This window comes from Solenopsis invicta, chromosome 14 (genome assembly GCF_016802725.1).
Source record: "Solenopsis invicta isolate M01_SB chromosome 14, UNIL_Sinv_3.0, whole genome shotgun sequence".
In the NCBI taxonomy this organism is placed as follows: domain Eukaryota; kingdom Metazoa; phylum Arthropoda; class Insecta; order Hymenoptera; family Formicidae; genus Solenopsis; species Solenopsis invicta.
Genome location: NC_052677.1, coordinates 5954910 through 5972257, shown reverse-complemented (window position 1 = coordinate 5972257; position 17348 = coordinate 5954910). Strand labels below are relative to the sequence as shown.

Here is a 17348-nt window from a genome sequence, read left to right as displayed (position 1 = left end):
ACAAGCACATTAAAATTAAGAGCTTTACTAGTCACTTTACTTAAAGGTATAATTTTTTTTAATTTTAAAGTAAAAAATGGCGGCGCTAGAGCTCCGTAACCGCAGATGTCATCATTTTTGAAAAGCGTCGCATGGGCGGACCGATTCCTCCTACAATTTTTGACCTGGAACAAAACACTAAAAAATTTTAAAATCTTGATATGATTAGCTAGAGACGTACGTACGGAAATTTTTAAATTCTGTTTTTTCTAAAAATGATGCGAGTTTAAAGAAAGAGTTTTGTTTTTAGGGAAAAAATGGCGTAAAAAGTTATTTATAAAATTAAAAGTTTGCAACAAAATTAAAAATCCGTACGTACTTTGCTGAGAAATGTTAACCTGAAGCTACAATTAAAATTTCAAGTGATTTCATGAAGATCTGTTAAAGTTATGGATCCGTTCGATTTTAAAAATACAGTTTTGAGAAAAACGCATTTAAAGTTTTTTTTATTAGAGTTCAAAGAAAGAAATTTTCAATTTACCTTTAGTCTGCGATGCCAGCACATTTGGCCTTCTATGTTAAAATTCTTCTCCTCTTCTTCCTTTCTAGTCGACATACTTGCCAGTCAAATCTTTTTTGCAGCATCAGTAAGCAAGTTAATTGCCGAAAATTTGATGCGGCGCTCGTTGGCTTTCATACAGAAATTATAACAGTTCTGGCCGATTGTAACGCTTCTATAATTTTTATAATATTTAACAACCCATCGTTATAAATATAAACAGAAATATTTATAGCTAAATCAAGGACGACCTTGCTGCTTAAAACAGTTTTTGGAACTACAGACGAGACCGTAGCATTGAAACTCTCATTGCTATTTTGGGTATAACCGCCAATGCATCGGTTGAGAGAGTCGTTGCTGCTTAACTCATTATAAATCGGCTTAATAACATTAAAAATTATTTCTGCCAGTGCCGACTTGTGTTGATAAGCAGCTAAACAATTGGTAGCTTTTGCCCTTTGCCACAAACACCAAGAATCTTTACCGGCCAGACATTGCGTTTGCTGCCGTTCTTTGTCTGTTGAAAGCTTGTGATACAACGTTACCCATATCTCGTTTCTCATCTTATCAGTGGAATCCTTGTTTCTTCGAATGGCAAGTCCCTAATAAATTGTAAACTTATTAATGAGTTTGCCGGTAAGCATTCTTTTACCTCCGAGGCCTTTCACAGATTTTTTTAGGTTTCAAAGGTGAGTACCCATACGCTTTTGTACATGATCATCGCGGGCGGATCCCGATAGCCCACGGGACTGATAGCACATCACCACTCACAGTGGCCGATGCTTAGAGTTTTTCCGTTGGTTGGATTACCGAGTCAAGATCGACTTGAAGATAAGTCAAGATGATTGTTGTTATCGTACCGTGCGTTATCGGATCCCGTCCGATCAACGCACTCTTTCTTGGCTACAATAACATTTTTATAAGGCTGAGTATCTAAAATTCCTTTAAAGGTTTTACAATCACCATCTCCAACATAATTAGAATAAATTACTTGACGTAATGTCAATGAGCGCTAAAACATTTCAATCACCGAGTCTATTTCCATTTTTCCAGCAGAACCGTGGTGGTTTGCATGACATTCATTGACATGAGCTTCGAGCCACTCTGCATACTCTTCTGTATCGGCTTTTTTTTCAGTATTCGCAAGATTTACAATATTTTGATTTTACACAAATATTGATCACTTTTCCGGTATGCCATCCGATGAACGATACGAGCTCAAATAACAAAGAAAAACCGCGTTTCCTCTATGATTCATCAGTTACCGCCAGCATTAACTGGATTTCGATTTGTCTCATTGATGATAAAGCGATCTTCTCTAGCTGACGTTATTCATCTTCAACCTTGTCTTTTTCTTCGAAGAAATCCGCCTGTTTCTAGATAACGAGCCCAAACTCGAAAGAGGATCGGTGAACACCTATTTTCCTTGCAACATAACTTTGATACAATCCTTCCAAAAGATCAATAATTTGCGCACATTGAATTTCGTTCAAACAAGGCATTGTTACGACTTTATCATTTGCTTCTTGAGTGATACAGTAAAGAATAAGTTTATGCCTATGTAGAGTTTTGGTGTTTACAGTTTTTATATGAATCAATGTAAATCACTACATTTCACAGTTTCTCTGAATCATGCAAAAACTGTAAACCCCAAAACTCTATATAAGCGTAAACTTATTCTTTAATGTCACTCAAGAAGCAAACGATAAAGTAAAGTATTCATATCGGGCGCGGCTTTTCGATTAAAGAGGTTGAGCACAAAAATGTCATTGTGCATAATTCGAAAGTAAATAAACAAAGGTATATTTTGATCCTACAATCAATTCGCTGTCTGTATCTTAAGTAGCACTTTATTCTTGTGCGTGTTTACATCGGGAATGGTCAAAGGGAATAAGCCAAAAATTTCATGTGTTTATTTCAAATTCAAAAATTTCATGTGTATATTTTGAAATCACGTAATTAGCACTAAATTATAGCGTAAGCATTTTATTGTTTTAATTTCTTTTTTTAATGAATTGAAAAAATAAATTTTAACTTTCTTAAAAGTGATTTGCTGCTAAATGGTTGGAGCAATAAAATCGCGATTAGAGCAATAACTTATCACGTAGAAAGTATTGAATGTTTCATGTGATTGAGCCCATGTTGGCATGCTTAATAGTAATTAAGTCATTTCAATTCAACGTCATAAATTAAAATGGATTACATGGCCCGTATAATTTCTTTTGATTGACAAAATTAAAAACCCGTAATTGCAATCTCACTTGATAGATTAAAATGGATTCAAAGAATTCTTAAACTTTAAATGGATAGAAATGGACTCATGTAGTTAGCAAACAAATTGTATATACATATAGAGTGGAAGAGCCAACCACGAATGCGTGAGCTAATAAAAAAAGACAGAATGAGAGACTCCTCAATAGTCTCAAAACAATACCTCCCCACTCATTGTCAGCTACATTCAGCTACGCGCCCAACTTTAGACAAGAATAAAGATGGCCTTCTCATATTCTTTCTCTTTCTATTGCATAACGTTTCCACTTACAGGAGGTCCATGCCTATTACAGGTTGGGTTAATGCCAAATCAAATTCTTGATTATTTGCAACCATTTCTATCTATTTTTGACTTTTTAAATCCATTATTTGTTGGTTTATAGAGCACAGATGTACGATCCATACTCCAATCGATCAGAGCTCCAATAGTCACGTGATTAACCGTTAAACACATATTGAAAATTCCCCTAGATTTTCGATCGCTTACTGTGTAAAGACGGAATGAAAAAAAAGATTCGGGCTAAATGGAAAAAAAGTTTAAAGTCTCCTCTATTGACTGCTATGATTGACCAACTTCATTACTTAACTAAAATGAAATGACACAAAAGTAAAGTTTTTTCGGGAAGGTTTTCCAGTCCCACTTATGTGTTTAAGGGTTAATTGGCGAGTTTTCTTTCTTTATAGAATCTCTACATACTTTTATATAGATAACGACAAACACTACTTTTTGAGTAGAATATATTCTTAAAATTTATTATTCCATAATTTCTGAAGAAATCTTATGAAAAATGAAAAATATGAAAAGTTAAAAAAGTTTACATTTTTTTCATTAATCTTTGTATTATATGAATATATTCTGAGAATTTATTTTATTCTGAAGAAAACTTGAAAAATCAGCAAAATTTACAAATTGTTATTAGAAATCTTCGTAAAAATATAAAAACATTTTTTTAATAAAGGAGAGGGTAATATGAAACCGATTTTCATTTTATTGAATAACTTTGTTTTTAATTAATATTTTCTATTGAAATTTGAACGATTACATTTGTCAGAGTGTTGTTTGACAGATTTTACATTCAAAATAATGAAATATTTATTATTTAGGACGTGATTTATAAAAATTTAATGCACTGCATAATCGGTGGAAGAAAAAAAGTGGTTGTAATATGGCTATTTATAAAAATAATTTTAAAAAAGTTAGTTTAATTTAGTTTAAAATTAGTTTAGTTTAAAAAAAACACCTTGTTACAAAATTAAATATTTTTAAATTTTTCATTGTTTAGAATTTTCTTGCATTCAGAAGTACCATTAGAAATTTTATTTAAAATATTATTTTATCTCTGTTTAACATTAAACGACAAGCATAAAATGATGTCTCTAACGTTTCTAAACACTGCTCTTTAGAATGGCAATCGATTTATCGAAGAAATATTTCAATATAAAAATTTCGTTTAGAAAGCCATATTAACAAAATCCCATGTTCTTGTTTTAACTTTGTATAACTCGAAATGTACACGGCCAAATAAAAAGTTAAATAACAAAAAAACACGCGAGTTTATATACCTTCGTGTGATAATATACTCAAGTTTAAGAATTGGCTTCAAAACCGACGCTTGATGCGCTATCGTGTGGCGTAGCGCACAAGTTCTTGGTTGGCCGAAATAATAATAAATATAGCGCAATACAGGACTATCTTCCTGCAAATGAGCTTTTGTAACAGTGCTTGCGACGTCCTCAAATTGAAATATTTCTTCTTCTAGACGAAAATGTTGTTTTGGTGGGAGTAATTCTTTCATTGCAACTCCTTAATGATATTTATCTAGTTGCACTTGTGGAGGTCGATTCCACTTCATTGGCTCTCTAGTTTTAGAACAAGTATTTTCTATGTTAACGAAAATGCATAGTGCAGCTGCATGTCTACAGAAATCTTTTCCACCATTGCATGTGAAATTTGTATTATGCACTGTTCTGTTAGGGTTCAACTAACACACAACAAATACCCATACAACACATGGACATAAGAAGGACGCAAATTAGACATCCGATACGAGTCTTAAGTTCGTCCTGTGTACGTCCGGATGTATTAGGGATGTCTCATGTTCCACCCTAGGGACATACAAAGGACGTACTTAAAATGTCCACACCAAACATTAAACGGGCACAATTACGTCATAATTAAGAAATAATGCAAAAAAATCTTTATTTCTTTTTAAACTTTTAAAAACTTTAAATATTAAAGATAATTGATGTAAACCCTGCCGAAAATGTGCGATTAAAACCGATTAAAAAAAAGTAATCCAAATTGATCGGGATTTCTGCACCAAAAATATTGTATTAAGACCTATTGAAAATAAGATCAGAAGTCAGATAGATTTATTAAAACAGAATACATTATTGTAAACGTAATAAATGTTTAGCTTACAAAAAAAATATTTCTTGTATCATTTTCTTTAAAAAGAAGTAAAAAAGATTAAATTTGAATTAAATATTTAATTTATATACACGATTAAATAACAATACAAATTGTTATCTACATGTATAAATATAAAATTTTATGTGGAACAGCGTTCCACACACACGTTATGTTTAAAAAAAATGAGAGCGAGTATCCGTCTCGAGTTTACAATAAGCAGCTCCTAAAAGTCATTGAACTGGGGACTCGGCCGCGGTGGCGCCTAGATATAATGCCTGTGGCCGCACTCGACATACGAGAAAATCTCCTGCGGTGTGGCCACCTAGCGTTGGTGTCAGAACTCACTTGTTAAATCCATTTCAATTTAAAATTACAGAATTTATAATTAAATCAAATTTTAATGCGATGTGACACGTTGAGACGCTAACAATTCTAGTATGTCATTTTTAAATAAAGAGATATTTCGATGACAACACTATAAATCACGTTAAAAAATTTGTAAAATTGTCCGAAAGCTATGCTTTTTTGGCAGTTAATAAACAATTGTCAAGAAAAAAATAGTTTTTGAACAATTTTACAAATTAGTTAAAATGATGTACAATGTTATTTCATGAAAATAGCTTTTTATTTAAAAAAATATCACGCAAGAATTTTCAACGTTTTAGCATATCATTTCTCGATACTAATTTTAGGATTTTTAAACATGGTCGCTGAGAGTATTTAGGAGTCTTAATGCCAATAAATTAAAATTTTAAAAAATTTTTATATTATTTATTACACTTAAATAATTCGCGAAACCAATATTAAAATCAATTACGATTCGTATAGAATTAAAACCGATTACTTTTTAATCCGCTTGCGAATTGAATCGATTAAAACAGCTTAAAACCAATTAAAGAGTATACCATTTTAATCTGTTTTAATCACATTTTCGGCAGGGAAGTTTCATTGCGACGCATAGATTTTCTATAGCAAAAAATATAGTGAAAAATATCACAATAGGTTCACAAAGTCACATGTAAATTGTGCGGACATTCGCATGTCACTATGACATTACTGACAAGGAAACACAGGGAAGTGTCCGCCTCAGATTAAAACGAGTTTTTAATATGTTGTAGTACAGATAAAAATAAGGGACACGTATTTTTTTATACGTGCCCATATGCACTTTAAGGGGGTGAAACACCCCTTTGAAGAAAATCGGTTTTTTTCTTTCGAAGCGTATGCCGTCGAAACTATAAGAGATAGAAAAAAATGTTTTAAAGGAAAGTTGAATGGCTCAAAGAGTAGTTTATAACAGCAAAAAAAATTTTTTTTTTATTTTTTTTAATACTTTCCCCTACCACTTACCTTTTTTTCATAATTTTTATTCTTTTTATAAGCAAAATGAAGCTTATTTCATTACAAATTCAACGGTATATGATAAAGTTACGATACAACATTCCCATTTTCCAAAAATAATTAAAAACCTCTCTATACGCACGGTACGCGTACCCGTCCGCGCGTTTGTGCGCTACGGAAGTGACTCCCTCCGATTTCGACGTGCCTTTAATATGTTGTACAGATTAAAATAAGGAACACGTATTTTTTACACGTGTCCTAATATACTTTTAAGGGTGAAACACCCCTTTGAAGAAAATCGGGTTTTTTTCTTTTGAAGCGTGTATCGTCGAAACTATAAAAGATAAAGAAAAATGTTTCAAATGAAAGTTGAATGCATGTTTTTCTCGCATAAAATGACAAAAACATTTCGAAGACAGTCTGTGTCTAACATGAAAACGCAGACATTGAGAAAAACATTTACTACAAAATAAAACGACACTACACTAAAGAATAACAATAATTACGGTTGTAAGACATTAATTTTTTGTTTAGAAAATAATATGTAATTAATATAAGTTAAACATTTATTTACTGGTCTACATGATTCGACTAGAATATTTGTTCTCTTCAACATTTTATAAATAAGAAGACTTGGATTACAAAAAATTATTACTCACACATTCCATAGCTTCACTATCTAACGCCAGCTTATCAACTAACAAGAGAACTAACAAAACTAATTTAAAAATTTATTTAAAAATTAGTTAGAAATTTCATCTTTTATACTGCATTTATACAATTCAATTAATGTGTTTATTAAATTCGATTAGTGTAGAAATATGTATAACCACGCTATTGGCGCGTGCATTTTGGGTCATTTCCTTACATACGTAACTCTTGAATCTATACATGTTAATACTGCTGAGACGTAAACATTCTATTTCAAGATAGGAAATGACCCTAAGTGCACGCACCAGTAGCGTGGTTATGCATATTTCTACACTAACCGAATTTAATAAACACATTAATTGAATTGTATAAATGCAGTATAAAAGATGAAATTTCTAACTAATTTTTAAATTAGTTTTATGTTAGTTCTCTTGTTGTTAGTTGATGAGCTGGCGTTAGATAGTGAAGGTATGGAATGTGTGAGTAATAATTTTTTGTAATCCAAGTCTCCTTATTTATAAAATATTGAAGAGAACAAATTTTCTAGTCGAATTATGTAGACCAGTAAATAAATGTTTAGCTTATATTAATTACATATTATTTTCTAAACAAGAAATTAATGTCTTACAACACCGTAATTATTGTTATTCTTTAGTGTAGTGTCGTTTTATTTTGTAGTAAATGTTTTTCTCAATGTCTGCGTTTTCATGTTAGACACAGACTGTCCTCGAAATGTTTTTGTCATTTTATGCGAGAAAAACATGCATTCAACTTTCCTTGAGAACATTTTTCTTTATCTTTTATGGTTTCGACGATACACACTTCGAAAGAAAAAAACCCGATTATCTTCAAAGGGGTGTTTCACCCTTAAAAGTGTATTAGGACACGTGTAAAAAATACGTGTCCCTTATTTTAATCTGTACAACATATTAAAGGCACGTCGAAATCGGAGAGAGTCACTTCCGTAGCGCACAAACGCGCGGATGGGTGCGTATAGAGAGGTTTTTAATTATTTTTGGAAAATAGGAATGTTGTATCGTAACTTTATCATATACCGTTGAATTCGTAATAAAATAAGCTTTATTTTGCTTATAAAAAAAAATAAAAATTTTGAAAAAAAGGTAAGTGGTGGAAAAAAGTATTAAAAAAAATTTTTTTTTAATTTTTTTTTCGCTGTTATAAATTACTCTTCGAGCCATTCAACTTTCATTTAAAACATTTTTTTCTATCTCTTATAGTTTCGACGGCATACGCTTCGAAAGAAAAAAACCGATTTTCTTCAAAGGGGTGTTTCACCCCCTTAAAGTGCATATGGGCACGTATAAAAAAATACGTGTCTTTTATTTTGATCTACAACATATTAAAAACTCGTTTTAATCTGAGGCGGACACTTCCCTGTGTTTCCTTGTGAGATATCATTATGACTAATTACTTGTCACACAACAACATCTATGCAATATCGCAGTGACATTTTTTGCTATGGGGAATCAGTTCTGTAAATAAACAAAATTTATTTATTTACAGAATAACTTAGCAGACAACAAAATTTTGTATAAAAATCATCTTGAATACTTAAAGTACTTACACAAAGAATGAGATTCTTCCAATGTTATAAAAAATAATTATATTTTTAATAACAAATAAAGTAAATATAATTATAAAAATGTGTTATTAAATAAAAATATAATCTTATTTATACAACTTTTATATCTATATAGTTTATTTAAAATGTAATTATTTAAATATATTTCCAAATTTAATTTACTTTGTACGGACCCCAATCAGCACACAATATTTTTTAAATGTTTTTTAAATATTTATTTAATATTAATTATTCATTGTTTATTATAACAACCATATTTATTACACATTTATTAAATATTTATTTAACATTATTTAAATATTTAAAATAATGATTTAAAGAAAATATTAATTTAATAATTATTTAACGTTTATTTAACAATTATATTTCATTAATTACTCATTTAAAATCATGATTTGGGAAAATGTTTATTTTACGTTTATTTAATGTTTATTTAATATTCATGGTACTTTAATAATTTATTTGCAATAATGATTTAAGAAAACGTTATTCATCATTAATTTATTATTTACTTTGCATTAATTTTTCATTTAAAACAATTTTAAAAACATTAATTTAACATTTATTTAACATTAATTTAATATTTATTTTACATTAATTTTTTATTTGAAACAATTTTAAAAATATTAATTTAATATTTATTAAATATTAATTTAATTTAATTTTTTTTTTTTTTTTTATAAACTTAAATACTTTTTTTTAAGTATTTATTTTTTATAAGATATTTAATTGATATTAGTAAATATTTTTAAAATGTTTATTTAATATTAATTTTTTTACTTTTTTTTTATATCTATAAAATTATGTTTATTTATTATTTATTTAACATCTAAGCTATTAATTTTTCAATTATTATTGATTTTAAAATTTGTTTAAAAATTCTTTCAATAATATTTATGAAAATTAGTAAAAAATGAACTTAATTATATATATTTATATAAATAATATGTTTTAATTATATATATTTTGTCTTTTCGATAACATATATTGATCTGATCTATAAGTGATGTATATGTATTAGCACAAAGTGTTTACAGATCATCACGAGAAATCAGTTTGCAGCAGCTTTAGAAATCAAGCATTGTTTACGGCGGTTATGACTTGAATAAATAACCGCGTGGAAATTTCCGAAAAAAAATTCTTTAGAAAAAATCTCAATATTAAAACAAAAATTTTTTTAATGCAAAAAGAGGCATGATTTCATTAATTTTAATGTTTTCAAAAATTTTTTTATTGCAAAAACTTTTAAAATCATTTTTTAAGGATATTGTTTTGTTAATTTATTCTGCGTTAAAAAAACATTTCTTTAACGTTTAATAAACATTTTTTTTAATGTTTAAAAAACGTTTTTATAATATTGTTACGTTCAGAGTTGAAGAAGGATCGGTAAGATACGTGGGGAGAAGGGAAGGACGTAACAACTTGAGAACGTGCACAGAAAGCACGACAGGCTGCGTCGACAACCCAAGGTATATGGGTCAGTGGGACCACAGCGGGGGCCCAACGACAAACACCCGGGAGTGTCTCGCGTCCCTTGGTCCTGTTTTGAGGCAGCAAATTTAATTGCTTTACCTCGGGATCGGACCTAGTGCTTCGCTTAATAGAGCGAGGGATAATGAGTCAGGTTGAGAAGTCAATCAAGTTTCCTTATAATCAATTATCGATTTATTGAAAGAAAATAATGAAAGATAAATATATATAAGAAAAAAAATTAATTCTATGTGAAAGTAATTTATTACAAATTAGAGCTGTTAAGGAACACAATTTAGTAATAAAAAAAAAACGGAAAATCCTCAGACTCGTGATACAAAGCTCGAGATTAACCATTACGATTATACATATATATATATATATATATATATATATATTTACATTTATAATATTCTATACTAATGTGACGAACAGGGTATTCGCACGTGTGTATGTGTAATTGTGTCCATATTATTTAGAAATATTATTCTCTAATTTCTTTTACAGTAGCAAAATTGAGGCGAAAATGGTTAAGGAACATTAATTTCGGGACTAAATAATAATTTGGGTACGTGTGGGGGAAGAAGATGAGAATAGTTCCGTCAAGAGAGAGGTGGGGAAGGTAGGCGCGAACGGTTTCCAGATCGAACTGGTCAAGCCCGATTGAAAATGCGCCAGGAGGGAGGGGATTGGAACACAAAGGAAGAACAGACAGGATGGCGTTTAACGACTGGAGGGGGCCAGGAGCGAAAAACGAAAAAGGTGGAAGTGGTGGAAGCTCGTCCAGATATTCCACGCTGTGGACAGGAGAAGGGGGAGGAGGTCCATCCTCAAGATCGTGGAATCCGAGGATCGGAGGCTCTAAGGAAGCTTCTTCCTCTTCCTCAAAATCGAGGAACTCGGGGCTCGGAGATCTCCGCAGAAATCCGTCCTTCCCGAAGTCCGGAACCTTGGGGTTTGGAGGTGGAGACAGGGAGATAGGGGAATTGGGGAAGATCCTATATGTGAGTGGACTCGAAATAGAGGCGGGGGAGTTTACGTGTTCGGAGGGGGTTAACGGTTCCTCTTCGTCGAGAGGGACTGGAGAGTAAGAGAGTTCAGCGGGTGAATTTACATGTTCGGAGGGGGTTGACGGTTCCTCTTCGTCGAGAGCGACTGGAGAGTAAGAGGGTTCAGCGGAAGAATTGGTGGGTGTGTTACCGGAAATTATCGAGATATTTAATTGTTTGTTATGTAAGGTTCCTAATTTAAATAAGTTAGCGATAAACGGTATTGCTTCAGAAGGGAGATTGAGCGACGCAGCAAGCTTTCTTGCTCTCCGGTTTCTGCGATTCCGACGGTGGCGGGCTCCGGCGCAAGACTTATTTTTGTGTATTTTTGGTGGAATATGGTTATTCACTAGAACGAAAATAACAAAAATGTTCGACCCCCTTTTCTCTCTAATATACAAAAGAGGAAAAGAAAAGAATAAATAAAAAAAAAAAGATTTTTAGCTGGGGAGATGGGATGGGAAGGTAGTTGAATTAGAAAATAGTGTAAGTCTGAATCAAATTGGCGGAGGCCGATTCAAATCCAGAAAGTCTAAATTTCTTTGAATCAAATCGACCCGAAACTCGATTTAATCCAAAATGGAAATCAAGGTTGAATCGAATCAAACAGAGTTTGATTCAATCCAGAAGAATAAGAGTATAAATTTCTTTGAATCAAATCGAGCCGAAACTCGATTTAATCCAAAATGGAAATCAAGGTTGAATCGAATCAAACAGAATTTCATTCGATTCGGGGGGGGGGGAGGAAGTTGTAATGTGAATATGTATAAATCATCCGTAAGAGAGAAATGTCAGTTAGGAAAGATAAACTTATGATTAAAACTTACTACTTGTTGGTTAAACTGTTAGAGTTGACAAATGTGGTACTCTCGGGCCGCAGACCTCCAAACTGGGGCCGGACTCAGCGGGAGACGAACAATTCAGCCAAAAAGATTGCAGGTGCGATGGAGAATGGTCGGCAGATCCCAAATATGCTCGTTTTCGTTATGGCACTTTCTATTCAGCCAAAATTGCGGGTGCGATAGAGAATGGTCGCCAGATCCCAGATATGCCGGTTTTCACTATGGCACTTTCCCGACCGAGACTTGTGCTCCGCACGAGTTTAGAGGCCGCGGATCCGAGAGTCGCAGAACTCGGGCATGCAAGATACCACGGAACTGCGATTCGGACGAGGAATGAAGACTAGACTGCGCTGAACTGAACGCTCCGCTAGAAGACGCACCTATTTATACTATTTTTCATCTATGATTCCCTTTGTCCCATCGAGGGCCGTGTGCACCACTTTATTCATTAATACACCCACGTGCAATATTTACTTTTACGACTTTTTTATATTCCTCGGTAATTGTTATCCGAGAAAGCGGCAGGTTTGACAATTGAACTCCCGGAATCATTAAATGTCAAAAAATTCTTTGATTTGTTGCTATGCAGGTATCGGACATCAGAACTCAAAGGGGTGCACACGTGCGTCTTCCAGCTCCCTGATTTTACTATCTTGGGTGTTTCCGGCGTTGAGCTACGGTGTCACTTCAGATCTCCATAATTAGTGAATTTATAACTACTTAATTCGTGACATCTGATTATTGCCGTGAGAGTCACCGTATTCTTGGGATCGGGGTGAGATCACTGTCGCTCGGCCCGTTAATTAGAATATCCGCTTGTTGCGAAGGAAAGAATCGTTACTCCGCAGGACATAACAATATTTAAAAAAACATTCTTTTTAACGTTAAAATAAACATTTTTTTAATTAAAAATAGGGCACTTATCTCATTATTTTTAACGTTTTTATAAATATTTTTAAGTGTTTTTAAAATTTTTAAAAACATTTTAAAAATATTGTGTGCTAATTGGGATATAGAGAATGTTCTCTGGATATACAACGGACGTCCTCTGGACATACAGGAGATACACGCAGAAATTAGATCGACATAATTTCCGGATATGTCCCCGAATGCAATTATAATTAATACATTAATGTATTAATGTATTATTCTAATTATTGAGTCTGCACCGATCGCAATCATATATAACAGGACGTCCAGAGTACGTCTTTCGGGCATAAAACGAATGTCCGAAATACGAAGACATAAACAAAACAATCCAGGACATAAATCGGATGTCCGAAGGACGTCCATGTGTTGTGTGGGTTAACATATCATGCAAAAAGTGTGAAAAGAATTATTGCAAAAATGTCAAAAAATATATTTTTTGCACAAAGTATACTTTTTGAGATTACTTTGAAAATAAAATCAATTATTATATTTAAAAAAAGAAATAAAAGAAATAAACCACCAACAACGAAACATTCAACATGCAATTTTCGTGAATAAATTTTGATACTATTATTTAGGAGAAAACATTAAACATAGGAATTTTCAACTTATATTGTTAATATAAAGTTAAGAAAATAAATGTCTGCAAAAAAGTGTTTATACTTGCATGATTATATTTTTAGGAAAAATAATTTTCCAAATTATATTGAATTACGGATTTGAAAAATATCGCGAAAAAATTCACTTAGACACTTTTCACAAAAGGCAACAAAAAAATTTAATGAAAACTGACAATGGTAATAATATATATAAACATAACGTATACTATAAAGTAAATAAATGGAAGATAAAAAATACTTCAACTACCTTATAAACAGCGGTGTGTTTTCTAACACCCCCGACTCCGGGGGAAATTTTTAAAACATTGCCAAAAATTCGGCGAGATTTGCCACGAATTTCTTTCCTAATTTCACTTACATTACAACTGTTTACTAAATTGGCTCCCAGAGCCAAACCTTTATTACAAAAAAAACTGGTGTTGACAGTTTCGAAAAAACTTGTAATTGCTGTCTTGGTCAGACTTTTTTAAACCATTTCTGAAATAAACAAACCGCTCCAAGACGTTTTGACATGCACTGATATGAAACGGCCAACCAAGAACTTGTGCGCGATGGCGCTCGCCGCGATGGCGCTCGCTTTTTCGACATGGTTGCGAAGCCAATAATGAGGAAGTGTATGTAATTAAAGGTTAAAAGTGTACCTTGAAAAAGTTTAGAAGTGCTCAAAAGTAAAAATGCCTTATAACAATTGTCAGTCATTATGTATTGGCATATTACCATCATTAAAAAACGGCGGGCTACTAAATAAATAACGCCATAAGCAATTGTTAGAATACGTCACCTAATAACGGAAATAATAGGGGTAGCCATATTGTCGACAGTAGTCATAATACCTTTTTCTTCCCTATAAAATATTATGAGAAAATTTTCACCACGGCAGTTCTGTATGTTTTTCTTTACAGGCTTTACAAACTTTTTCTTATTATAATTTACTTATTTTGCAGATAAAGGCAATACTCCGCTTCATTACGCAATCAGTTCTGGCTGTCAAGAGGCTATAATATTACTTCTCCATCGAGGCAGCTACATTGGTCATATGAACAAATTCAACATACCGCCTATTGCAGATATATCGGCACATACGTTATCGCGCTATTTCGATGATTGTTTGCAAACGCGAAAAGATCGAACGAACGAGTGTACGATTGAATTTAATTATCGCTGTTTAATGCCACACAATGTTGCCACGGAACAAGATAAAACTAATTGGACAACTCATGAAATGGAAATATTCAAGTACATTGCCGGTAACAGCGGTCTCAAACCCTTGCTGAAACATCCGCTGCTCTCTTCTTTTCTCTATCTCAAATGGCATAGAATACGGCATATTTTATACGCAAATTTCGTCTTTTACATAATTTTTTATCTTTTGTTAAACGCTTACATCTTCAACATGACTTATGATATTCGGAGAGAAAATAAAACTCAAATTGCCAACGAATCTGTTAGAATTTCGGAAAGTACTTTGGGAAGTGTCCCGAACAATTTTCTATGGGGCTTCACCACTATAATGTTGTTGCTTTTCATCCTCCGAGAGATTTTCCAACTTATATCCTGCGTTAAGCGTTATCTAATGAGTTTAAGAAACTGGTTAGAAATTATGTTAATTATGTTTACTGTTGCTGCACTGTGCGGTGCAGGACTTCAAATCGGTGCTCTGGTAATTCTGTTGTCGGCCTGCGAATTAGTAATTTTAATCAGCCAGCATCCACGTTTGTCGACCGGCATTGAAATGTTCCGAACGGTTTCTTTTAATTTCATACGCTTTTTGTTCCCTTACCTGTTTCTTATCTTTGCATTTGCTCTAGCTTTCTACACACTTTTCAAAGACGGCAACGACACAAACTTTCTCGATCCCGGTCTTTCACTCTTTAAAACTGTTATCATGCTCACTGGCGAGTTTGACGCCAACGACATTCCGTTCATCTCGCATCCAATTTGGAGCCACATTGTATTTATGTTGTTTGTCTTTTTTATCGCTATTGTACTGTTTAATCTACTCAATGGCTTGGCAGTCAGTGACACCGCTGAGATTTTGTCTAAAGCCGAATTAGTTGGACTTGTTTCTCGAATACGTTTGGTTGCCTACATTGAAGAAATAGTAGTTGGCAAATCTTTCAGGTATTGCTTTTGCAGTAATTCGCGATGGAATCCTTTTAGATTCCTCCCTAAGAGAATTCTTTTGTTTCCTCATTTTCTAAAAGACGGTAAAATCATTATTAAACCAGGCGATAACTCGGATGCTTATGATAACGATCGATATTACGAAAAGGACATTCACAGTAAATCCATAAAGCGTGACAAACAGTGGAGTACCTCGATAATGGATCCAGACATAATTAAACAAGCTAAACGTATTATTTGGAACAAAAATCAATTAACAGGTAATGAGAAGATTATAGCTATATTGAACAAATTACAAGAGAAAGTGACAACAATTGAAATAACTTTAAAAACTACAAAGTTTACAGAATAATAATATGGTAAAATCAGTAATAGAGAAGTAATAAAACGTATTATATTTTTTAATATTGTTTAGTATTAAAATCTTACTAGAACTTATTCTTTATATGCCCCCGTAAAACCATACAATACATAAAAAGTTATTTTCCTTAACAAGAATATTCTGAGAATATTTCAAAATTATCATAATAGTAGATTATTGATACTTTTAGAATATTTGATGTACGTACAGTGATATACTTCGCATATACTATGCAAGTTCTTATCTACATCCTACGGCACTCTACAATAATTCAAAATATATATCAGATGTACAAGTATGAAATGCAAATTCATTTTCCAAAAAAAGAAAAAAACACATAAAATTTGGAAGAACGATAAAAAGTAATTTATTCAAAGTATGCTCCATTGCTAGTTATACATTTTTCCCATCTTTCGGGTAATTTGTAGATACGCCACTAAAAATCTTGCCGTGAACCATTCATCGAGCCATTTTTTCACATCTTTATACAAACCAAAGAGCTGCTCAGCAAGTACGTGACCCATCGATACAAACAAGTGGTAATCGGAAGGAGCTCTGGTAAGTAAGCTCCATGGGCTAGCACTTCCCACCTGAGCGATTCCAACGTATCGCGAACCGGTTTTGCCGTATGTGATAAAGCATTGTCGAAGAAAAATGATCGTGTTATCTTTTTCGATATTCTGGTCGTTTTTCGAGTAGCGAACGGTTCAAATCGATCAATTGTTGTTGGTAGCGTTTGGTATTAACCGTTTCACCAAGCTTTAACAGCTCATAATAGACCACACCCTTCTAGTCCCACCAAACACAGAGCATTGTCTTTCTGCCAGAACGATTTGGTCTTACGGTTGAAGTGGATAGTGCGTTTGGGTCCATGATTTTTTGCGCTTGGGATTTTCAAAATATATCAACTTTTTATCTCCAATAACGATACGATGCAAAAACAACTTTCTTTTGTATCGTTTGAGCAAAATTCCACATGTGTTTTTGCGTTTCTCCATCTGCCTCTCATTCAACTCATGTGATATCCATCTGTCGACTTTTTGAATCTTTCCCATCTCTCGGAGGCGATTGGAAACAACTTGTTAACTAACGCTCAATTGCTCTGTGAGTTGTTTTTATGTTTGTGAATCGTTTT

General features: G+C 32.7%; 1 protein-coding gene across 5 annotated transcripts in view; it reads left to right on the top strand.

Moving 5' to 3' along the window:
* Nucleotides 1–17348, top strand: part of LOC105203879 (transient receptor potential cation channel protein painless) — a 271244-nt gene that overhangs the window by 50161 nt on the left and 203735 nt on the right. For 4 of the 5 annotated variants that reach the window (XM_039457384.1, XM_039457387.1, XM_039457386.1 and 1 more), the window contains one exon: nt 14673–16112. The exons of the other annotated variant lie outside the window; for it this stretch is intronic. In XM_039457384.1, coding sequence (XP_039313318.1) covers nt 14673–16112 — 1440 coding nt within the window. The remainder of the gene's footprint in view (nt 1–14672; nt 16113–17348) is intronic. 5 annotated transcript variants of the gene reach the window in all.